The 25,843-nt window shown below is 34.9% G+C and overlaps 1 protein-coding gene across 5 annotated transcripts in view; it reads left to right on the top strand.

The window, feature by feature from the left end:
- LOC124367842 (G-protein coupled receptor Mth2-like) overlaps window positions 1-25,843 on the top strand; it is a 128,879-nt gene that overhangs the window by 64,542 nt on the left and 38,494 nt on the right. For 3 of the 5 annotated variants that reach the window (XM_046824994.1, XM_046824995.1, XM_046824991.1), the window contains exon 1: window positions 2,318-3,249. The exons of 1 other annotated variant lie outside the window; for it this stretch is intronic. In XM_046824994.1, the coding sequence (XP_046680950.1) occupies window positions 2,352-3,249 (898 nt within the window). In that variant the 5' untranslated portion in view covers window positions 2,318-2,351. Of the gene's footprint in view, window positions 1-2,317; window positions 3,250-18,921; window positions 19,839-25,843 lie in introns of those variants that run through there. One more of the 5 variants, XM_046824993.1, reaches the window with a different exon arrangement.

Below are 25,843 nucleotides of genomic sequence, written 5' to 3'. Positions count from 1 at the left end.
ATTAGTATTTTTTTTTAATTAGGACTATTTATTTCCATAATATTGCAGACAATAATTACAATGAAAATTTTTTTTTATTATTTAAAAAGTCCCTATTTAAATTGTTTTTAAACAGCCTTTAGCTTAGTTAATTAGTGGTTTTCTTCTAGCTTTCTATGGCCAAAATCGTCAATTACTTCATAAAATCTTGCACTGCTTGTTATATATGATACAACGCAAAGTAATGCCCGCACAACCTGATCAAATTTAAAGATAGTAAACATTTCAAAACGGATTCTTAGCAATTTTTAAACCTGAAATTGCTGTCAAAAGTCTTTATGAGAAATAAAAAAAATACAGTTACTATAGCTTCTTTTAGCTTTCCTAGGCGTACGACCGTTTAAAACCGCCCTTGGCAGACTTTACAATCTTTATCATTTTTTACAATAAGGTAAAAGTTAGATAGCAAAGTTTAGATAGTACAAATACATTGGTAGTAAACAGTAAGGACGTAAAAATCTAAATACACAAGTAATAAGTATCAAGCCACAACAAAGTACGATAGCAAACTGCAATAACAATAACAAACAATAAAAGTAAAAAACCTAGGTATATAATTTTAAATTGTAACAATAACAAGAAATAGTATTAATAATAATTTAATAGCAAAACAATAATATAAGAAAATATGAACAGCAATAGAAAATAAAAATTTTCTAGCAGAGTATACAACTAACGACATAAGTGCAATTCATGACATAATTGAATAGATAGATCATAACTGATTGACAAGCTGCATAACACTTCTCTTGAAAGAAGGAACAGACCCGTAGAAAAAGTCAACACTCCCAGACATCTTGCCATCAAGCCTCTGAAGTCTTGCCACTCCAAAGTTGTATGAATAGGATGTAGGGAGCAATCTCCGACCGAAGAATAACGGGGATCTCGTTCCCCTCGGTACACTCAGATCTATCAATTCCAGGAAATCAGGGGAATTTACAGTTCCATTATTCAGATTCAAGAGAAATAACATATAAAAGTTGACACGTCTATGATGGAGTGGTTGTAGAGACAGAAGTTGTTCCAGTTGCGGTATTGGTATTCCTGATTAGGTGAAACCCAGACAAACACCAAGCATCCTCACAAACTGAGCCTGTACTCTGTTCAACTTATCTATGTGGTCCAGTTGGTAAGGAGACCAAATCACACCGCCATATTCCAGCAAAGTGCGTACCAATGATCTGTACAAGACAAGCAAGGATTGTTTTGATCTAAAACCTCTTGTTGACCTACCAATAGAGAATATGCCTTGGAGGTGTTACTAGCAATATTATCAGCAGGACTTAAATCATTGATCATAACAATTCCAAGATTAACCGATTAACTCTGTCAAGGATCACACTCCAACATGGTAGTTAAAGTTGAAATGTAGAGCCGCACTTGCAAAAAGAGATCACTTGTCATTTCGATATGTTCAGGACCATAGCATTTGCCTCACACCACTCCGCAATGTTGGAGAGCGACCTCTGAAGATTCTCATGGTCAGATGATGAAAGGGCGCTAGTATAGATCTTTATATCATCCGCAAACAGAAGAAAGTTAACTTTTTAATTTTAAAAAACATAATTGTTAAATATAATAAACAATAGAGGGTCCAAGTGAGAATCCTGAGGAACACCATACAGCACGGAGAAAGGTGCAGAAACAGAACCATTACACTTCACAGATAATGTACTGTCGCCAAGGCAACTCAACATCCCTTTAACTCAGGGCTAACTCAGCAAGTAAAATGGTTAACCCTGTCAAACGCCTTAGAGTAGTCCAAGTATATACACGAATTGACAAAAGAATACATAACAAAACCCAGAAACAGTAGGAGGTAGACTATAAATGCCCATAACCACATGACTGTTCAATAAAATAGATATGGAAGTTCATGGCCGCTTGCACCCAAAGATCTTTACTTCGGCTCTTGAACGAAAAAGTGTACAGATCCCTTATACCCACAAAACTATTCAAACAACCTTATAGTGCCATGACTCATAAGTAATATAACATAACGTATTATGGTTATTGGAGTATTTTATTATAAATATGAAAGAATAAATTTAAAACTTTGCCATTTTCCAAATCTTGTTGCTCTGTGCGTGGGCACAGAAAAGCACGTGTGTAAATACGGGCCTGCATAACAAGGTTACATCCCAGTGTGCGATCGGTAGCGGGAGATAAGCGCATATCGCGGGAGGATAAGAAAAGAGCGTAGCGGTGAATTGTAAATTGTAAATAAGACGACGATTGGTCGGTTATCTCCGCGCATGCACTGGTGGGAGTTACCGATTCCGGTTCAGTCAGCCGCAGTTCGGTGCGAGCAGATGAACCGCAAGGTCGCCGGTGTGGCGGAGTCCCAGCCGCAGGTAGCCGGCCGCACGCGGCTGGTGTTGGGTTGCCTCCTGATTGTCGCTGTGCTCGCCGTTGTGGTTCCCGTGTACTACTGGCTGACTACGGACCCTCCTTCCACGGGCGTGTGCAGTGTGGACCTCAGCATCCCTCTCAGAGGCCGTGTACAACCTAACGGTTCCATCGTGGACCAAGGTGAGGTCTTCCCCAAGGGGTACCACTTCCAGAAGAACGGAACCACCCTGGGGTGTCTGTGTGCTCTGAAGTCCTGCATTCGAAAATGTTGTCCTCTTGATGAGACATTCTTCTCCCCGAATGGCCGTTCTTCATTCGACTGTGTAAAAATTCCAAGTGCATCCCAGTTCTTCAAGTTCTCTTCCGTCGTCCACAACAGTGCCGTAGAGATGGTGAACGTGACGAAAAATCATTTTGGGGTTCTCTTCGGCGACGCCTGTCACCACGGCAAGTTCTGGCTAGACCCTTCCGCATCACCTGCTGACAAAACCTATTTGATGATGGACGGCAGGATCCTCCTTTACGGTAGAAACCACGAAGAAATTTACTTTGATGCGTCAAAATACTGTCTAGAATCAGTGAACGGGTCCGAAGTTATTTACACCTTTTTGTGCGTCCAGCCTGTGGAAGACGCTCAAACCAAGGCTAAGTACATCTTCTACCCCATCGGCATGTTGCTCTCCATACCGTTCTTGTTCGCCACATTCATCGTATACGCGATCATCCCTGATCTCCACGGCAACCCCCACGGGAAGTCTATCATGAGCCACATACTGAGTCTCCTCACCGGATATGTAACTTTAACTGTTATCCAGCTTATGGGAAAGAACATGCCTGGTTTTTGGTGTTTCTCACTTGGTGAGTTGCAATTTGATACTAATACGAATTTATTGTTGTCTGATACGTTGTTTACCTATGTTTATAGATTTTAATTAACCAATCCTTAAATGTATTTGACTGAAACACCACGTATGTTTTTCTGAAACGGCTTCTCTGTAAGCCATTTACGAAATGAACCATCACCATTTAAATGTATGGTAAAACTGTAGGTAGTAATTGCTTTAAATTCTATAGGACGAGTGTTTTACAAAAGAAAATTAGCATTTGTTATACTCTGGCATATGTATTGAATGCGTGCGCCAACGTAACAATGGTAATATATTTATTTTAGTTTGCAAAAAAATAAAATATTTTTGATTTTATGGCAGGACATAAAATTTATAAATTTAAGTTTTGGTTTAAAATAAGAATGAAAATTCTAAATAGCAAATAATAACAACAACAAATAATAAAAAGCTCCTTTAAAAATTCGGGAAATTTAACGTTGTCACAATGCAACGTTTGACAACCAAAACTTAAATTTTATCAAACAATAAACATCATATACCATATTTCTCTTGTAAATAAAATCCAATTTTTTCAGTGTTAAACAAATACACTCCTTTTTCCATCAATTCCATTAACAAAAGCTATATTTCATCCTCTTTTCATTCATCGAAGATTGATGAAATATAAACTTTAAGTATTTCACCTTTTTCAGGTTGGGTTCAATATATTAGTTAGCGTGTAACTGCAATTACTTAAGCTTTGATAGATCTCGAAATCTTGTTAACTGGTTTTCGTTACCAACTCGGTGAGACGTCTAAGTTTGGATTGTCTCTAAACACTAGACTCCCTGTAAAACATGCGGTCTCTCTCGTTTATGCAGTCCGTAAACAAGCATTGACGTTTTGAACAGAAATGCCCAGACACAGTCCAAACCTAGACATCTCAGTGAGTTAGTTACGAAGACGAGTCAACAGAATTCGCTAGTGTTGCGGTAGATTGCATGCATTGTAGTTACGAGGTTTGACCGTTGGATCGCGATGAAAACCGTTACTAAGTGAGACTTCTGGATTTATGTTTTCTGAGCTAACTAAAGATCTCCGTCCATGTGAAGATGCTAAGATACTTGTGAGTAATCAGAGCGAAACCATGATCAAGAAGGAATGCAGATTTACAGTTTTTCCTAAATCTTCAGAGTAATAATAATACTAGCTTTATTGCCGTAGACAATTACACTATTATATGCGTCATATCGATTAAAATATATACGAATATGAGTAAAAGTAACAAAACAATACAAATAACAGACGAGTGCTCTATAAAATATAAAATTCTATTGTATAATGCTTATATTGTAAACAAAGAATTTAAAAATTTTACAAGGTAAAAAACTAAAGTGCTACCCACACATAACGGCACCCCCAACCCAACAGAATTGATTAATCTTCATGATCCGCAAACTTACCGATAGAGTAGTAGGCTCCTTACACAAGTAGGCGCCTTAGCTTAACAGAATTGATTAATCTTCATGATCCGCAAACTTACCGATAGAGTAGTAGGCTCCTTACACAAGTAGGCGCCTTAGCTTAACAGAATTGATTAATCTTCATGATCCGCAAACTTACCGATAGAGTAGTAGGCTCCTTACACAAGTAGGCGCCTTAGCTTAACAGAATTGATTAATCTTCATGATCCGCAAACTTACCGATAGAGTAGTAGGCTCCTTACACAAGTAGGCGCCTTAGCTTAACAGAATTGATTAATCTTCATGATCCGCAAACTTACCGACAGAGTAGAAAGAAGGCTCCTTACACAAGTAGGCGCCTTAGCTTAACAGAATTGATTAATCTTCATGATCCGCAAACTTACCGATAGAGTAGTAGGCTCCTTACACAAGTAGGCGCCTTAGCTTAACAGAATTGATTAATCTTCATGATCCGCAAACTTACCGATAGAGTAGTAGGCTCCTTACACAAGTAGGCGCCTTAGCTTTCTCTTAAACAGTGGTTACTTCTTTTCAACACGCAAGTCTAAGGGCAGCTTGTTGAACAGTTTAGCTCCACCCTGGTAGAGCTTCGTCAGCCTAGAATGCACGGGGTATTTTCTCGTCCACACTTATTAAAGTGTATTATTTGAAATTTAAGATCGAACCCTTTTCGTTTATACATAAACTTTGTTCATCCAATTATAATTAATTTTTAAATAAAAAAATAGTACTGTATGGCTAATGAAATTGTACGAAAAGTACTAAACTAAATAATGGTTAATTGAGCGTATGCGTTATTGACGATAATCAGTTTTTTTCCCTCCTCAAAACACAGAATTTATGAAAAGTTCATTTGACGGTCAGAAAATAAGCACTTTTAGATGTCACAAACCAATACCAAGGAACTTGGAAGTGAAGCTTTAGAAGGTCTAAACAGTATTATTTTTGACTGATGTAACCCTTATTTGATTTCTGTTTATTCACTTAACTACTAAAACAATATTTAGTAAGTCATCAATTTCAAGTGATAAAAACATTTGCTACGTGAAACAAATCTTTCTAAGATTACAGTGCAAATAGATCCCATTACTTAGTAAAAATACAATAAGATTGTAGGTTATCCTAATTGTTATGCTGGTTACTAACAATTCTTGGCTATATTCACAACATAAAATTAAAATTCTCAATCAAAAAATGGTTTATAATTTTCCACGTTGCTATTTTTGTGATGAGAACAAACATCAAACTATAACAACAAACTTGTCTTGGAGATGACCCAGGAATCCCAGGTTAGGACTAAAGGTCCAGTACCGTGCCGATTGCCCTTTATTGCAGACTGCCGCATACGCGGTAGGAGTACGCGACACCACATGTCGCGTAACAGGCTTCGCTGTGGTTTAAACGAAAAATATCTAGTCTATGCTCATTACTTTTATTAGGCTACATGTTTTAATATATCGTAAGTTAAAATGTCATATGATTATACTCAACTAATTTCACAAATTTAATTATTCTGCGATTTTCTCAATCGTGGTTTCCGATAACACAAATGTAAGAGTGTTCGCTAACGCTCAGCCAAGACCCATGGATTGACGCACCATCGTCTAACTCAATTGACTATATAAAAATGAATTTCCAAGTCTATTTGTTCTCGATATATCGTGTGGAGAGAATAATATAAAGACAAAAATAGAAAAATTTTAATGTTTTCATAAAATACATCCAATAAGGCATCATCCAATAGTAGGATTATGGTGAAAGGAGCAGTTCTATACTGATTATAGGCACTGTTATCAGGGCGTACCTAGAGTCTTAGAGGGAGAACCTCTTCCCGAATTTTGAAATTCAACTATATAAGAGGCTAATTAGTCTGAATTATGTGTACTTTTACTTTACAGTAAATATGCTAAAATACAGTTTTTAAAAATTAGACTCACTAACAATTAATAATTTACGTATTGGCTACGCCCTAGACTGCAAATACAGTATGGTTGCTAAAAGAGATGACAACATTTTTCCATAGTATTAACATACTTTGATTCCTTGACACCAAATTTATTATTTCCGGTGTTAAGTCAGAACCTTGGGCGTACCATGCGATGAATAAGCACCCCACAGAACTGACGTCAGAGCCCAGGGGCGTGCTTATCCCAGGGGGTGGTAAGGAAGCGCCCCCAATGCTCCAAGTGACGCTTTTGTTTTTGTGTTTTGTCGTTATAACACAAAATACAAGCATCTCTTTATATATGGCACTTGTTATATGAAAATCACGACACTAATAAACTACATTGAAATATTGGTTTTTTAAATATTGTTATACGTTTATAATGTAATTTAAATGTCATATTCTTATACAAAACTAACTTTATTGTAAACAGACTAAATACCTCTATATTGTTGGGTTTTTATCAAATTTGCCCTTGTTTAGTATTGCTCATCTTAATTTTTATGTACTTTGAAAATATTTGTTCTAATTTCGGAAATTATGATTCGGGTAAAAAAATATCCAGTGGGGTGTGTCATTAAGGAAACAGCTGTGGGCGTCTCAGACTGCCGGGAAAGGGTCTGGGGTCAGTCCAGGTAGCCGAGGGTGCAGGATACAGGTTATACGGAGTGGGCCATAAGTCAGTTGTCACTAGCAATCCTTAGACTGTTTTTCCTAGCGTAGTAGTTGTGAACTTGACTAAGTCAAACACTAGCAGTTTGAGGTTATGTTTGTTTATTGTCGATATCTGAGAAAGTATGAATAGGAAATTAACAACAGAACAGCGTGTGTTTGTTTTGCAAACATGGTGGAAACATGATCATAATTATAGTGATGTTTGTGATTTGTTTGTGGAACGTTTTCCAAATATCCAGCCTCCATCTCGACAAGGTATTCGCAAATTAAATTTAAGATTTGAAGAGACTGGGTCGGTAGCGGAGCTTCCTCGTTCAGGTAGACCAAGGGTCTGTTACTACAGAAGAGAATCTGAATGTTGTCGCGCAATGTTTTGTGCAATCACCGACGAAATCGCAAAGAAAAGCATCAAATGAGTATGGAATAGCAAGAACAAGCCTACGAAGGATACAGAAAACAGAGCATCTTTTGTAGGTTCATTGAATACTACATGTTTTCCTGTATTAATAAATTGTATTTGTACTACATAGTAAAATAAATGTATTTGTATTTTCGCTTGTTTGGTATATATTATTGCACCAAATGCATTTTTGACAACTGACTTATGGCCCACACTGTATCATACAGACCCTTTTATATACTATTAGGACAACTCATCTTCATCTTCCATGTCCATTAGATTCTCCTCAGATATGCGTGTACTGATGACTCTTAAACAAGTGACATACTCATTTTAGATTTATATAATTACATTACACACATGAAGTGAATTACATGAACATGTGCTAATCCATTTACACTTTCAACTAGATTAGAAAACATTTCTTCCAAGTATCACATGCTAGGATCTGTCCGTCCATGTGTAATTAATTATATGTCTCCACGCCCTGACGTACAATCATTAGTGAGATAGCCGCGCACCCATCATCTAATCAAAATCTCTAATAAAATTTAGGATAAATTAATGAATTGAAATCAATGTAACTGAACTGAAAACAAATTATTTTTACCCTACAGCCCTTGTCACGTTACATTGAGGTTGTGTGTAAAATTTCTAATCTATAGCTCATTTCATTTGAGTACATGTGTTGCTATGGTCACATGGTAAAATTTCAAATGATTATACTCAATTTGTTTACAGAATTATTTATTCTGTGACTTTCTCGTTGCAATTATGGTTACTCATAAGAGAAATGTAAAAATAGAAGCTGAATCTAAGCCAGATCACATGGAGTGACATGCGTTATATAGAACATGATGTTGCTTATATAAAAATTCAGGTAGAATGTCAAGTCTATAAGCCAGTTTGACAAAAATGATTTTTTTAGCCCTACAAATGGTTACGCTTCGCTAACGCTCAGCTATTAAATGAAATTGGTGGTCGGCTGGCTAAACTTGGGATGCTTTAACCTACTAGTTATATTCACTAGTAATGTTCAGTCTTTAAATTCAAATTTCACCATTCCTATTACTAAAATTACAAAAAACAATGCTCAAAGATTAGTTTTAAGAAATGGTTTCTGAATTGTAAAAATACTTGAACTGTACAAATATTCAGTAGTTTAGTACATGTAAATAATACATGTAATATAGTTTGGGGGTACCATTTTGGTGGAGGGGCATTCTAGGGGAAGAGGGACTTCTACCAACTACTATAATTGTATTATCGAATAGTTAAACCATTTTTATGAGAATAGCTCCGAATCAATAAGAATTTAACTCATAACATTGTAATTCCCTGTAATGTCTGGCGTTTAAAGGTTATATTACAACAGTCACTATACAGCTATACGAAAACGAAACCTTTTGGATTGGGTCTACCACTGTTATAGGATAGATACGGAGTGTTTACGAACTGTTCGGTGATCTTTTCGTCTTTGTTCCTCAGGTCAAGGCAAACAAACAATGTTATATAGTTATGGGTCAGAAATGTTTACTTTACAGTCTGTGTGTCTGTATGTCCATTCGTCTTTGTTACATTTTTTCTAAAAATCTATAAAAAGTAAAAAATCAAAACTTGGAAAAATTGTTGTTCTTTCACTTTCAAATGAGAAGAACTCATTATTAGATTAATTATCATATCACGTTTCAAGATAGCTGAAGGGAGTTTTAATCGGCTATCGTAACGGTTATAATTGTAAAAAAAATAACACTATAAAAGTTGGTAAATTTTAATAAAAAAATGTATATATATATATATATATATATATATATTAAATTTAAATATGTTATTAAATTTAACAGATCTCTAGCGTCATTTATAGTCTCTGGTGTGGGTCTATTAATACGTAAATCTTCAACCGCTAGAAACTTTTATCAAGATGTTTGAAGACGACTCAATTCGTACTGACATTGTTGCCATTTTGTTTTTTTATTAAAATGATTTGTATTATTTTTAAGCAATTCCCATTTTGAGGTAGACGCATTAAAATAGTTATAAAAAGAATTTAACACACAAAAAGGTTATTAAGCTGAAAGACGAGTACAAGCATGGAGAACTCTAACAGTTTAGTGAAAGAGGGAAGCATGGCATAAATTAAATGAAATGATTCTCTTTCAATATTCTAGCTTGCATTCCTTGGTACTTTTTTTAAGGAGAAGCCGATTCCCTCTTAAGCCTTATTCTGCCCGTGCTCATGGGCCACTATCCTATGTGAGGATTTTATCAAATACAGTGCAAGGTCGATGGTACTGATAAAAAGTGCAACGGTCACATACAGGATTCGAACCTCCGCTATCTCTAACTCAGACTCAAAGTCCAACGTCTTAGACCGCTGGACCATCGGCTCTCCAGCCATATTAGCCTATCGTGTAAGTTACATGATGTTATGTTAGCTACACGAATTAATACTCAAGTTATAACGTCCTTAGCCATGATTTCCTGATAACCTTTTTTATGATTTCCTGGAAAATAAATACCCTTCCCCAGTTTTGACAGAAAATAATCTATAAAACTCTTTACAACTTCAGGACAATTATATTCATTTTTACATGTCGAGTAGTATTTATGATTTATCCACTGCTACTGTGAATCTACTGAACAGTACAGTTAAACATCAAGAGGAAATATTTTGCTTCTTAACATTTAGCTTTAGACCTTCTCTGATTTTCTTGGTGAATGTATAAAATATACACATCCAGATTTTCTGACGAGAAATAGAGTAGCTGCCCTATCCTGTGGCATTCAATATGATTCTGAAGTGGGATGTGTATAGGCATTCGTGTTATTAAATTAGGTATCCAATTTTGGATTTTTAAAACATCTTTCATTTATCACGTTTTGAAATTTCTCTTTGTAGGCATTCTTTTTACATTTATCACAAATCAAAACCCACAAAACTTTTAGTTTAAAACACGTAACACGACAACGGAATACAATAACGCAATTCATAAAAACGTTCGGTGTGGCAAGCGCCCTTGACTGCTTGCTGACTTATGAGAAAAGTTGTCATCACTCAGTATAGACCAGCAGTGAAGGTGTTATTAACAGGTATTGTAGATAAACAGCTATTGTACAATAGTTAAACAGCGATCGACAATAATATGCAAATGACGAACTGACTGTTACGTAATAGGTTATAACAATAGACTAAAGCGATTTGCGCAAATATTAATTATACTACAATTAAATTGTTAATATGACTTAACAACAACACCTTCCATAATTTGCCACCCCTGCAATTTTGCCGCCCGGGCAAACGAACCTCTTGTCCCCGCCCTAGCTACGGCGCTGTGTGTAAGAATTACACAGTTTTATGTTCAGTACTTACACAATATATATTTACTTTCGGTGTTAATTGTTTAACCCCATAACAAGGCCAGTTTTGCCATGTGTAGACAGTTTTACACGCAGTATTTACACAAAATAGAGTCACTCTCGGTATTAACTGTTTAACTCCATAACAAGGCCAGTGTTGCCATGTGTAGACAGTTTTACACGCAGTATTTACACAAAATAGAGTCACTCTCGGTATTAACTGTTTAACTCCATATAACAAGGCCAGTGTTGCCATGTGTAGACAGTTTTACACGCAGTATTTACACAAAATATATTCACATCATTTTATGTTTAAATCCTATAACAAGGCCAGTGTTGCCATGTGTAGACAGTTTTACACGCAGTATTTACACAAAAATATATTCACTTTCGGTATTAACTGTTTAATCCTATAACAAGGCCAGTGTTGCCATGTGAAGACAGTTTTACACGCAGTATTTACACAAAATATATTCACTTTCGGTGTTAACAGTTTAATCCTATAACAAGGCCAGTGTTGCCATGTGTAGACAGTTTTACACGCAGTATTTACACAAAATATATTCACTTTCGGTGTTAACTGTTTAATCCTATAACAAGGCCAGTGTTGCCATGTGTAGACAGTTTTACACGCAGTATTTACACAAAATATATTCACTTTCGGTGTTAATTGTTTAATCTTATAACAAGGCCAGTTGCCATGTGTAGACAGTTTTACACGCAGTATTTACACAAAATACATTCACTTTCGGTGTTAATTGTTTAATCCTATAACAAGGCCAGTGTTGCCATGTGTAGACAGTTTTACACGCAGTATTTACACAAAATAGAGTCACTCTCGGTATTAACTGTTTAACTCCATAACAAGGCCAGTGTTGCCATGTGTAGACAGTTTTACACGCAGTATTTACACAAAATAGAGTCACTCTCGGTATTAACTGTTTAAGTAAATAACAAGGCCAGTGTTGCCATGTGGACATAGTTTTAAGCGCAGTATTTACACAAAATAGAGTAACTCTCATTATTAACGTATTAACTGTTTAACTCCATAACAAGGTCGGTGTTGCCATGTGTAGACAGTTTTACACGCAGTATTTACACAAACAGAGTCACTCTCGGTATTAACTGTTTAACCCCATAATAAGGCCAGTGTTGCCATGTGGACATAGTTTTATGTTCAGTATTTACACAAAATAGAGTCACTCTCTGTATTAACTGTTTAACTCCATAACAAGGCCAGTGTTGCCATGTGTAGACAGTTTTACACGCAGTATTTACACAAAATAGAGTCACTCTCGGTATTAACTGTTTAACCCCATAACAAGGCCAGTGTTGCCATGTGGACATAGTTTTATGTTCAGTATTTACACAAAATAGAGTCACTCTCGGTATTAACTGTTTAACTAAATAACAAGGCCAGTGTTGCCATGTGGACATAGTTTTATGTTCAGTATTTACACAAAATAGAGTCACTCTCGATATTAACTGTTTAACTCCATAACAAGGCCAGTGTTGCCATGTGTAGACAGTTTTACACGCAGTATTTACACAAAATAGAGTCACTCTCGGTATTAACTGTTTAACTCCATAACAAGGCCAGTGTTGCCATGTGTAGACAGTTTTACACGCAGTATTTACACAAAATAGAGTCACTCTCGATATTAACTGTTTAACTCCATAACAAGGCCAGTGTTGCCATGTGTAGACAGTTTTACACGCAGTATTTACACAAAATAGAGTCACTCTCGGTATTAACTGTTTAACTCCATAACAAGGCCAGTGTTGCCATGTGTAGACAGTTTTACACGCAGTATTTACACAAAATAGAGTCACTCTCGGTATTAACTGTTTAACTCCATAACAAGGCCAGTGTTGCCATGTGTAGACAGTTTTACACGCAGTATTTACACAAAATAGAGTCACTCTCTGTATTAACTGTTTAACTCCATAACAAGGCCAGTATTGCCATGTGTAGACAGTTTTACACGCAGTATTTACACAAAATAGAGTCACTCTCGGTATTAACTGTTTAACTCCATAACAAGGCCAGTGTTGCCATGTGTAGACAGTTTTACACGCAGTATTTACACAAAATAGAGTCACTCTCGGTATTAACTGTTTAACTCCATAACAAGGCCAGTGTTGCCATGTGTAGACAGTTTTACACGCAGTATTTACACAAAATATAGTCACTCTCGGTATTAACTGTTTAACTCCATAACAAGGCCAGTGTTGCCATGTGTAGATAGTTTTACACGCAGTATTTACACAAAGTATAGTCACTCTCGGTATTAACTGTTTAACTCCATAAAATACATTGTTGCCATGTGTAGACAGTTTTACTCTCGGTATTTATTGTTTAACCCCATAAAAAAACAGTGTTGCCATGTTGATACAGTTTACGCCCAGTAGTTACATAAAATATAGTCACTCTCCAAACTAACACAAAATAATAAAAAATAAAAATCTCAGAAACTCGTATAAAACGTTAAAAGGAAATAAAGGCCTGTAACTGTACACAACAGTAACAATTAACTTAGCAGGATTAAACCGTTTTATTTCTACATTTGTTTGTGTTTATGGGAAACACGGAATTAGGAGTAGTTGTTTTTTATTTAATGGAAAGAAAGAAAATTTAGCGAACGATTGATTTAATAATCCATAGTTAAGTGATATTGTTTATTGTACTTGGATATGCTTATTGACTTTTGACTAGTCAGTATTTGCATTAAAAAATGAATAGTAGTTCGAATTGTATCCTTTACATATTATTCATCTATTATTATTACCGCAGTATTTAGTAATAATAATTGTTAAAATTGCAGTGGGGGGCTATTGACTTCTAAGTAATTATTTGATTGCAAACAATAACAATTAGATTAGATTAATTAGAATTAATTGTCTTTACTAATCATGTCTGTATTTATATTACGAGTATTTAACGTGTATTAATGTTTCAAATGAAAAAGCTCATTTATGAAATATACAAGAACATATCTGTCTATTTACAATTTATATATATATTTTTAATAATTTTAATCAATTGTTAGTACATAGTGTATTGTTAATAATTTGTTATATATTTTAATTTTTTTTTTTTTTTTTTTTTTCTTAAAACTTCTGAGCTAATTTTAGATTTCATTTATGTTCTTCTCTGCTTTTTCACAATTTAGTCATGATAATGGAGTATTAGAACAGATAGGAGGATTTCTCTACCTAAAGAAGACAGCATATTCCTAGTCTCGAAACTTTCTGTTTTTTTTTTACTAATTTAAAAAACTTGCTCTCTCGTAACAAAGTATATTATCCCAACTTCTCGTTAGACGACATTTTGTTACTTTCATCTGACTTTTCATGACATTTCAAGGAAATCGAGAAGTAAAAAAGTAAAAAATCAAAGAAATCTAACACTAGGATTAAAAATTAATGCACTCAGCTGTATGAATCTGGTCAAATATCTGAAGAGTGAATTTTAACTGTTTAGTAATCCTAGCTCAAATTTGAATGTACTTACAGGTTAATTTGGAGCAGATGACAGATTTTAGTGTTTTATCATTTTTTGTTGCTCTGAGTTTATATTTTTCTATTGTTTTTCGTTAAACTCGGTTTAAAAGTGAAAGCCAATTAAAAACGAAACACAAGTACAAATCTTTGAACTGCGTAGTGAATAACACAACAGATTTTACTCTAAATCGAAGCGTGCAAAGTTCTTGAAGAACCTTTACGATAGTTTACACAACATTGTATACCGTGTGTTATTTAAAAGAAGATATCCTCCCATCAATTACTGTTATAATTTTTATTATTTAATGAACTAATTATATGCTCTCCTGACGAAGATGGCAGATTTCAATACTCGAAACGTTCTGATTCATTTTTTTAATATGTAACGATGGCAAATATCCGAAATCTTACTATCCTTTCAAACCTATCATCGTCATTAACAAACAAAGAATGGTATGATGCGTTTGGAGACTCCCATACACCACTAGGCGGAGTTGATACATCCTATAGTTCTGCACCTATCTCAGTGTCCATCTTTCTCAACCGAGCCAAAAACTTTCAACTTGATTATAAGCCCTTAATTAAATATGAACGCTCCACGTTGAACACGCGTCTGCTAGCATTGGCAGGTTCATTAAATAAAGTAACCATTAAAGTCAGGGCACGCCCGTTAGCAACGCCCATAACCATAGCTAATTATTTTGTGACTCTCTAATTTAATTGTTTCGTTTCATGTTCTGAAGAATTTGTTACTAATAGTACTTTTTACTGATAGTTCCTTAATGTGGTACGATCGACTTTTGGATGGGTTGTTAGAGCATAGGCCTTTCATGACGTATTCCCTGATGATTAGGAAGTTAGAACACAAGTTTGGTCGCTCCATGAGAAATAAGTAGGCCTAATCATTTGGCCCACCCCAAAACGGTTCACTTCTAACCGGCTTGTGTATTTGAGTTGACCCCACGTTGGGTATAGCCATTACATCTCGACAGCCCTTTGGATGGATATCCAGGAGTGGCACATCACTACTATCAAATTTCGAGATATTTCGGTAAATGGTTGATCAGTAGGGCGGTTTTCTGCAGAGGAAGATCGCACTGGAAGTGGAAGGAGCTCCCTGATTGATGCTAACCTAACCCTGAGGGAGTACTGCTTTGGCTAGAAGAGGCTGAAACAGAGGTAGCCTTCTTCCAAGATCTCAAAACTGAGATAGTATTAATCCCCATCACGTGATCTCGACAGAAGGTGACCTCAAATCTTACCCATCCTGAATATCCTGTCACTCTGGAAGCAAGAGCAAAGGCCCTTTTAGGAGAAGCTTCCAATGAGAAGCTTCTTAACTTCTTGACCTAAGTGGACAAGAAAAACATTTGGGCCAATTTGGTAAGCAGGCTCAAGGAATGTAGCTGAATATAAGTTACTATAAGTATATGTATTGTGATATTAGGGAAGGACTATTTTAACGAAATATGATTAGTGAGATTTCATTTTTACTAATATTTCACTTAGACAACTGGCATAGTTTATGTATTTTTATAAAATACTAGCTGTTTCCCGCGGCTTCGCACGCTTTTCGTAAGCTTTGCCCGTGTGTGTGCACTTCTGCTTCAAGTGAATTATATTTCCAACGACGATGTAGAGTTTGTATTGTTGCCACGATAAAGAAAATCTGTCAAAAGTGTATGTTTATAGCCATTGTCTAAGTACTTGTACTTCATTATAAAGTGGTCTAACACTAAAGCTTTAAGTTCAACCAGAAATGTATTTTGAAGAGACATATACATCAAAGCTTAGCACCTTCAAATAGTTTTTCGCTATTTAATATACGTAACTGTCTCGTAATCGCAGTTTATAGTGTGCAGGTGCTTTAAAAACTTTTAACTTTTGCAGCGCCACCTGGTGGCGAGATACATCAATAGGGATAGCATATAAACCTTTTCCGTCGAAAGTACATTAATATACAAATTTTCATAATGATCGGTCAAATAGTTTAGATTCTATAAAGGACATACACACAAACATTCATTTATATATATATATATATATATATATATATATATATATATATATATATACATTAAGAAAATTACGTTTATTACAACAAAAAAACGTTTTTCATAATAAAAGCGATAAATTTCTCCAGTTATATATTCTATACATGCTGATACTACACAAAATTCATATCTTACTTTTTGTATGTTTTCGTTTCTATAGCATTATATAGAATAATTTATGCTACGTTTTAGGCTCTACGGATCATGTTCGGTGAGTTTCGTAAGTACTGCCGTGAAAAACTTTTGCAATAGGCCGAATTTGTATTTAAGATCTATCTGAAATTGGGGTTGATTTTAATTTTATGAGATTCCTTGCGTATTTCGATCGCTGTGAGCTTATATGTATAAAAAATGACTTATTGAACCATTAACTAGGGCCTACCCTAAAAAAAGCCCAAATAAGATCTTACAAATGTTCGTACGCCATTTGTTTCTAATTAGGCGGACATTTAAACGTGAAAATTTAACAACAGTTATGTACACGTTATGTGGAATGCTAATAACATTCCCTAAACCCTTCGTAAACAACCATTTTATTTTATCTCGAACGGTTTTTTCGACATCTATTCGATACGAATGTCTCGATTCAATTTCAAATTACTAGCAATTGTCATCTATTAGGGAGGTATATAAACGGCTGGCAGAGCATAATAAATTGGTTACAATGTTGTGTTTGCATTGTGATCCACTTTCCGGAAATTTAATTGTATCTTACATCATACTATTCAATAAGCGATCATATTGACGCTTTCGTTACGTGACTCATCACAGCTGATATCCTCATCAAATGGTCAACTAACCTAATTTTATGAGTTTGCAAATACGCTACCCAGAACTATCACGACCTGAATGGACTTTAATATGAAATTTAAAGTAGCTGCTACTGTTGCCAAAAATAACTACCGTTCGAGAAAACCTGTAACAAAAGTCGTTGATAAAGCTTTAAAGTGATAAATAAATATTTGTTTATCAATTCTATTTATTTGGTTATTCTGAAAATCTATTTACGAATTTCAAATTAGATTTGTATGCTCTCCATTCTTATTTGTGTACCAAGCGTTGAGCTACTACGCTTTTAAGTAGCTTGGTTACGAAAGACGGAAATGTTTACTAAAGTACATCCAGTGTTGTGAAGATAGAAACTATTGAAAAAATGTTCCTTAAGAATGAAACAATTGTTAATATTAAGCTATAAACACTACATAGTTTTGCAGTTCGCAAGGAATTATAAACAAATTCAAAACTCACATTATACCATCGATACCATTTTAGGTATATTTTCTTTTTTGAAACCGACTAACGTATTTAAAATATTAGTATTAGTTTTACCATAAAAAACCTTATAATATCAAGGAAAAGTGCTCTGAGTTACTAAATTTTAAATTTAACGCCCCATTTAAACGATTGAAATTACAGTACGTATCTTTGAACTAGCTATCTCAAAATAATTACAAAAGTTAAGTTCAAAGGTTCAGCGTTTAAACTGGAACAAAGCATGTCACTTTTCAACGAAGGAAATGAAGCTTGTTTTGAAGATTGTTATACCCACACTTCTCCTATTCATAGTTAAAAATACTTTTTTTAGTTTGAGTATAAGAAAAAATATTTAGAGTAAATTTTCTACAAGATAAGTAAGTATCTTGTAATTTTACTTCGCCCTTCAGACTACATACATGTTACTGCCTCCAGGATCCATTTGTTCTATTTTAAATTTTCATATATATTATTTATAAACATACAACAAAACAAATTATTTTAGACAATTCCACCATGTATTCCACCACCAACATGGCACCATGTGCTCTTTTTTATAAATAATTAGGCTACTAAGTATTGATCTTGTTTATTAATGTAACTGGAGACATTGTTTGTGCAACGTACTGTACTTTGTAATAACTAACTCTATTAAAATACAATGTTGAAAATTAAGAACACAAAAAATAATCCAAACTTTTGGCTTACTCAATCTAATATGCTTTTAAAAAACACGTTCAATTACTTAATACTGTATTACTCGTAAACACGTAAGAACAATTTATTATTACTTTCTAAGTAGGAATGGAGAACAATTATTTCCAACAATTATTTTGTTTAATTTTTTTACAAGGATTTGTACAAAACTGTTAGTCTTGTTGAGGTTAGTTTGATTTGTCAATGTTGAGTAAGTACAGTTTCTACTAACATCGTAAATAGATCACACGATTTACGAGATAACAAGCGTGAGGCCGGGGAGCAGGCGATTGGCCACCTGGGCGCATGCGCAGTAGAAAGGGAGCATCTTGGCGCGAGCTGTCAGTCAGTGCAGTGCAGTGTGTGGTGGAGGTTAGTGGCGAGCCATGGCCCGCAAAGTGGGCGCGGGTTCGGAGAAATCTCAGGCGGCCGGTTGTACTCGAGTCGTGGTCGGCAGTTTCGTACTTATCATCGTGCTAGCTGTTTTGGTACCCTTGTATTTCTGGCTCACAACAGGGCCTCCCTCCAGCGGCGGTCCTTGCAGCATCGACCTCAGCGTGCCCATCGAGGGCTCCCCCTTGCCCAACGGCTCTATCGTCGACCGTGGAGACGTCTACCCCAGTGGATTCTTCTTCACCGTGAACCGAACCACCAGAGGATGTCTGTGCGCGCTGCAACCCTGCATCAGGAAATGTTGCGCCGCCGACGAGTACATCGTTTCCGCAATCAACAAAACGTCCCATTGTGCGGTAAATTCGGGATCTTCCCCTTTCGACAACTTCTCCATCCCCGTCTACGACAGCGATCAGAAGGTCGTGCAAGTGAAGAAGAACCATTTCCGAATCCTCTACGGGGACGTGTGCACCTACGGTAAATTCGTCCTGACATCAGATGACAAGAGTTACCTGATGAGTGATGGAAACATACTTTTGGAAAGTAACCTCATGGATGCTTCCCAATATTGCATGGAGTCCATAAATGGCGATGAAATTCAAATTTTCGTGTGCTTCCCTCCAGGAGAAGATGCTCAGACGAAGGCTGCGTTCACAGCATACCCAATAGGGATGATTTTGTCCTTCCCTTTCCTCCTAGGCACTTTTGTCGTGTACGCTGTCATCCCCGACCTCCACGGTACTCTACACGGAAAGTCGCTCATGTCTCATGTGTCCAGTCTTCTCACAGCATACATCTCCCTCAGTGTAGTGCAGTTAGGAAGGGACGCCATCAACTCCTTCTGGTGCGTTGCACTCTGTGAGTATTCACCCACAATTTCTAAAACAATTCGATTACAGTGTAATCCTCCTTGGAGACGTCTTGAATTCCGACAGGCATTGATAAGATAGACTAATCTTATCCACTGTTGAATCATAAAGTTCTCATTCAACGATGATGTGTTTTATAAGTTCACCTTATAGAACTTCGAAGGGTTTCAAGAACTTTTCCGTTGCCAGTTAAACTGACTAATCATACCTCCTAGTTAGCACCTTCTTTAGTACTTCGCTAAGTACCTTCATGGCCAACGTTACAATGAAAAATCTCTGTGACACTTGCCTCATGTGCCTTAACGGAATAGCCAAGATCTGTTGAGGACATTTGTACAGTCAACTCCAATTTGCTAACAGGTCCATTTGATCGTGATTCACCACAGTTTAAACCGGTTCTGTTAACTTCTCGGAGAAACTTTTCTTACACAATAATCAGGAAGTGCAGGCAGTGTAAACCCCCAGTGTAAATGTACACCGCAGTCAAAACACTTTCTGTAATTTCTCTTTGATTAAAATTTATTAGGTACAATTGAATAATTCACTAAGTTCTTAAGTACAGTTCTAATTCATTAACAAATTTTTAATTAACTCAAAAACCGTTAAATCGACCTAAAAGCGTGTACCAGACCTAGTTATCGACAAAATCTAAAGTTACTTAAGAACTAGCTTGTACTTATTTAAAATCACCAAAGTAGATTATTCTTTTGCTTCTACTCTATCGAAATTATAAGAAAACTATCATTTAGTTGTGAAGCTCATCTACAAAAATAGAAAAAATTAATTTAATACAATCCTTTAATCAATATTTCAGAGGTTTCAACGATTATAAAACATAATAAATGTTTACAAATGTTAATGTATAATGGATTTAAATATTAAACTCTATCAGTTTTAGACACTGCAGGATTTTATTCTTTAATTTTCAGCCCCATAGTACAATTTGAAATTTTGCCAAAATTTAATATTAATAACAGTAAAGGTTAAAATTTTTCCAGGATTTGGGAGAAAGTGTTTAATGGAGCTTTACCATTTCCCTGCCAAATTAATTGAAAGATCACTTTCCCCATCTTTCTCCATTTCTCCATATTTTTGCATTCATTTTTTTGAAGTAGTATGAATGTTGGTTTAAGCTGTTTTTCACCTTCTGCTTAGTGCAGCGTCTTAAAACTGACAATGTCTGGCAGCTGAAATGGAGCTAAGTTCAACAATCGAATGCATTGAATCAACCCTTCCCACCATAGCTGTGTTAAGGTGTTGAAGTATGTACTTTTCATATGTCTTACTACTGACAGACATGGTTCTTCTCTACTTATGAATTAATCTTACTGTTTTTATTCGTTGCCTATCATCAAACATTTTTGTGTAATATTTTTTGCAAATGAAATACAAATCAAGAAATTGTCTAAACAGTCTTAATGACGTTTTTAAAGTGGAGTGTTTGTAGATTCCGAATTATCTGGTGGACACTAATGAATGCCTAAGGCCTGCAGTTAGTTCAGTCTGCGGCAGAATCTTCGGAACAGAATAATACTCTAGAAGTTCTTAGAGAGCTAACAAATATTATAAAATCGTTTCTATAAATTTGTATTTCTCTGGAAAAAGATCACAAAGTTTAGTGGGCAGGTAACAAAATTTTACTGACAGCCCTGCGTCACTTGCCGCATTTTGACATCAGTAAATAACGTGCCTACTATCATACTCATTTAAATCTAAGTATGTCATGCTTTTGTACACTTCCTCCTCGAGGCAAGGTCGAAGGATTACGCCTCAAACACTTATCTCCACAAATCCTTGAATCCTCGGTTCCTTGCAAAGAGATGTTCCATTAATAGGCACCATTGTATTATTAATTGGCTGGGATAAAACATTGCATCATCTCTTAATTTCCCGCGGTCTCAATTAGAGTTTTTACTCTTAAAAAATGGTTTAAATTGACAAAGATTTGTATTTAAAATAGGAAACTTTTTGCTTTTAGAGTGTTCCAAATTATACTTCCATTTTTAATTGATTTTCTTGCGAGGCTATCCAATGAACTCTTAGATATCGAATTGATTTGTTATGATCAAAGACTTGGGCACCTCTAAAAGCACATTTCAAAGGACTCTTCGTTAGTAAATAACCAATAATTGGATTTTTTCAATAAATCGATTTAGTAAAGAAACAAATACAATACATACACATTTTCCAACAGTTGTCCGTTCAAGCAAAGAGCAAAACTACAAATGGCTTTCGGGTTTTGCGGTATATCTTTGAGTGATATCTTCCCGATAGTACAGTCTGTAGCCAAATACTGACTTATCAAGTAATATGGCTCATATAGACATAGGACTTGTGAATTATGCAGTTTTTCAGGACTCCTTTACGCCTTTCATTACAGCCTAACCAACTTTATACGAAATATATACGTATGCTCTAGCCGATTCAGGGAAAACAAATTCCATCTAATCAAGATCTGAAACTTTACTGTAACTGTCGTTTGAATCGAAACCTACTGTCAGAGATTATAAACTAGTAAAACTCAACAGAACTAGCCAATGTTCCACTATATTCCGTTAATGGTAATACTAGGTCTGGCCGCCGGATCGCGCTGTGAACAATTGATTCATTGGAAATTCACTGGAAAAAGCATTAAATCGCAGAAAAAATAATACAGAAATTTCACTGTAAAATTGCTTGCAGCGCGATCCGATGGCTGGACCTAGTATTATAAGTAACAGGATTTAGTGCTGCATTAACGAATTCTGTTGTATTTTGCCTGGTTTATAATCTCAGCGGAACGACTATGTTTTTATTTGCTTTCTTAATAGTATTTTACTAACTTAATGAATGCAAACAAATAGATTCAAGTATTATACATACTGTAGTAGTATATAGTTATTTGAAAATCGGATTTACGATTTCCCGTAATCTGATTCTGAAATCAGATTACTTGTATTCCATTAAATTAAAAATACTGTTGTTACACTTGAATCGTGACTATTTTTCTGTGAAGTAATTAATAGATTTCTTGCTCCCGATAGCTAGTATTTTTGTTGCAACAATGAGTAACGGTTGGCAGGCCCGAGGGATTCCCTTCCTTCTAAAAGCGTGCATGAACCATTATATCTCAAGGTCAATCTTCTTGTACTTTTCCCGTGCGTTTGAAATCACGTGCCGTAGACAGGCTCCAGCCTCTGGTAGACTCTGGAGAATCGTCTACGTGATGAAAACAATAATGAAAATAAACACCTGTACAAAGTTTAGAGTTTTTGAAATTTTGAATAAAACTAGCTACGATCACGGGGGCGATTATTATTTTCAAGTAATCACGTCATCTTTGGAATCATCCACTTTTCTCATTGTTTTGAGATAGTATAGCCAATCTTTATTTGGGTCAAATTTTTAATTCTCTTTTAATTTTTAAATTAAAGACATCTTTTCTGAAGAAGTTAAGAAAAATAGGGGAAAGTTTGTTGATGGTTTCCACGATGATTTATGACCGTTAAAGTAGTGTATAGGCGCATCTTATAATGAGGCCTATAGAAAAACTGTTAAATATAAGGATATGACTTTTGCGGTGTGTGCATATAAAAGATTATTTACAGGAGAAAATTACGTGCTTTCGTAAATTAAAAATGTAGTTCTTTAAATATGCTAGTATTTTATTTAATATTGTGTAATTTTTTTAAATTTATATTTCATTAAGTCATCAAAATTTAAAAAATATATTTCTATATAAGCTATAAGTTACATTATACGAACTGAAAAAGGTATAATATTTATTTTCAGCCGTTTTTATTGAGTTTGGTTACAAAATTATTCAAATTTCCCTACTCTAAATGCCTGTAGTTCCTTGTGGGGTCATCAAAAATGTTTATACTGTAATATGTTTTCTATCTTCATAAGAACAAAGAACCAAATACACAATATTTGTTTGATTTATAAAAAAACACACCACACAAGAAGGTAAACGTAAGAAAACAAATACCAAGTCCACAATCAAATCTTCAGGAAACTAACAACAACAATTAAAATATTAAAGAAGCCACGGAACTACAGAAATTTCAGAAAATGAGAAAAATTAAATACAGAAGTAGATTTATACACTATTAAAATTGAATTTAATATCCTTAAAAAATTCTAAACTTTTAATATAAAACACATGCAGGTAAATTAGAAGCATTACAAAATATTAAGTTGAAAATTGAATCAAAATTTAAATTTAAAATAGTATAAAAATGTTGCAATGTGTAAATAGCTATTTAGTTCTGTATTTATTTTGTTTATTTTTTGTTAAAGAGATTATTTATTCCGTATGAAAATTGTGTACTGCAATGCTAAAACACGTGTTTTATATAATGAAATGTGTAAAACCAAGTGTAAAAGTTTGTATTTTGTACTAAATATTCAGTGTATAACAATATGATTATAAGGAAAACTTTTACGTTATTATAGAATCTCTCCCCACTATGAATTTCTGAGTATGACCCTTCGTAGATTATACTACTCTTATTTTGGAGCACAACCAGTATTGTTCAAGAATTTTGTATATATAAGTATAAATTTTAGACTGAAGGTTCAGTTTTATTACTAACAGCCATGTTGGGTAAAATTGATGATTTCAAGAAGACGATGCAAAATATAACCAAATAATCCAAATTATAATAACTAATGGACAGTGAAACAACAAATATTATTAGCTATCATTTCACTTATACGATATAAATAAACGAGAACCCACCGGCAACAAATTCACAGTTACTTGATAAGATTTACTTAGAAAGAAATCGAGGCTAGGAAATTGAGAGTTAGATGATAAGCCAGTAAAGGTGTGGACATATCTAACTGATAACATATCATTATCAGTCGAGAGCTATGTCAACAAAAACTAACCTCCAAACTTTACACTATCTATAAAACTTTACACTCCCCCTACTTCAGCCCATTCACGGTTTAGAAACTCGAAAATCACTGTATATCCAGTGAAGATTTTTAATCTTAATATTAAAAAAGAATTTAAGAAAAAATCCTTTAACAAAAGTCAGTGCCAAAGTACTCAAACTTATCTTTGAAAGGTTAAAGAGTTGCAAAGTTTACAAAATTCTTCGCTGGATTTATTAGATTAAACATAAACATAGTTGTTTATATTATTCGATGGTTTCTCACCTATCTTTAGGAAATTTTGAAATTAAACCTTTTTCTTAAAGAAGGTAGGATTAAGTTGTTGGTAAGCATAATAATCGTTAACCTCTATTTTTAACAAATCAAAATAACATCTAAATTGTTGTAGAATTCATAAAAAAGAGAAGAAATAATGAATAACCCAGAAGATACGTACTGAATATTCAATGTTTATATCTTCGTTTCACCAAAGGTCAAGTAGATCTGTAAAATTATCCAAAAAGGAGCTTAATTTGCAATTAAAGTGTGTATAAAATTAGTATTAATAAAAAAGGTTTTACATCAGTATCGATTGTGTCTAGACCGATTTTTGGTGGATTTCGAAATGGGAGGCTATCCAAATTTTATCCCCCCCCCCCAAATTTAACATAATATGAAATAATAATTTTGTCTCATATCATATTTTTTAGTTTGACAATCATATAACCAGCTGTCAGATACGTAAATAAATATTAAACAAGCGTTAGCTAACCGTTTACGTAAAGTAGGGAATTTAAATGGGTGGGTGAAGACGTAGACAATATCGTAGGGCCTACATGCTGAGGAAACGATGCAAGTGTGAAAGAGAAATATGACCAAAAAAAAAAAACGTCAGGAACATTGCACTGACTGTGTTTAGCGACACTCATCGGACATATGTCATGACGTTAGAAAAAGAATTCGGTCAAAATCATGCCGAACTATTGTTTGTTAAGCCGGGAGCCTCCTTAACCAAGTCGTGAAATCTTTGAAATATGAACTTTCTAAATTTCAATCTAATGACTTTATTTTCATGATAGTGCTAATGATGTCGGGTTTAGCTCTGAAAACAACTTTATTGGGGTAGACACA

Source organism: Homalodisca vitripennis, chromosome 8, assembly GCF_021130785.1.
Source record: "Homalodisca vitripennis isolate AUS2020 chromosome 8, UT_GWSS_2.1, whole genome shotgun sequence".
NCBI lineage: Eukaryota > Metazoa > Arthropoda > Insecta > Hemiptera > Cicadellidae > Homalodisca > Homalodisca vitripennis.
This window is presented reverse-complemented; position numbering and strand designations above follow the sequence as displayed.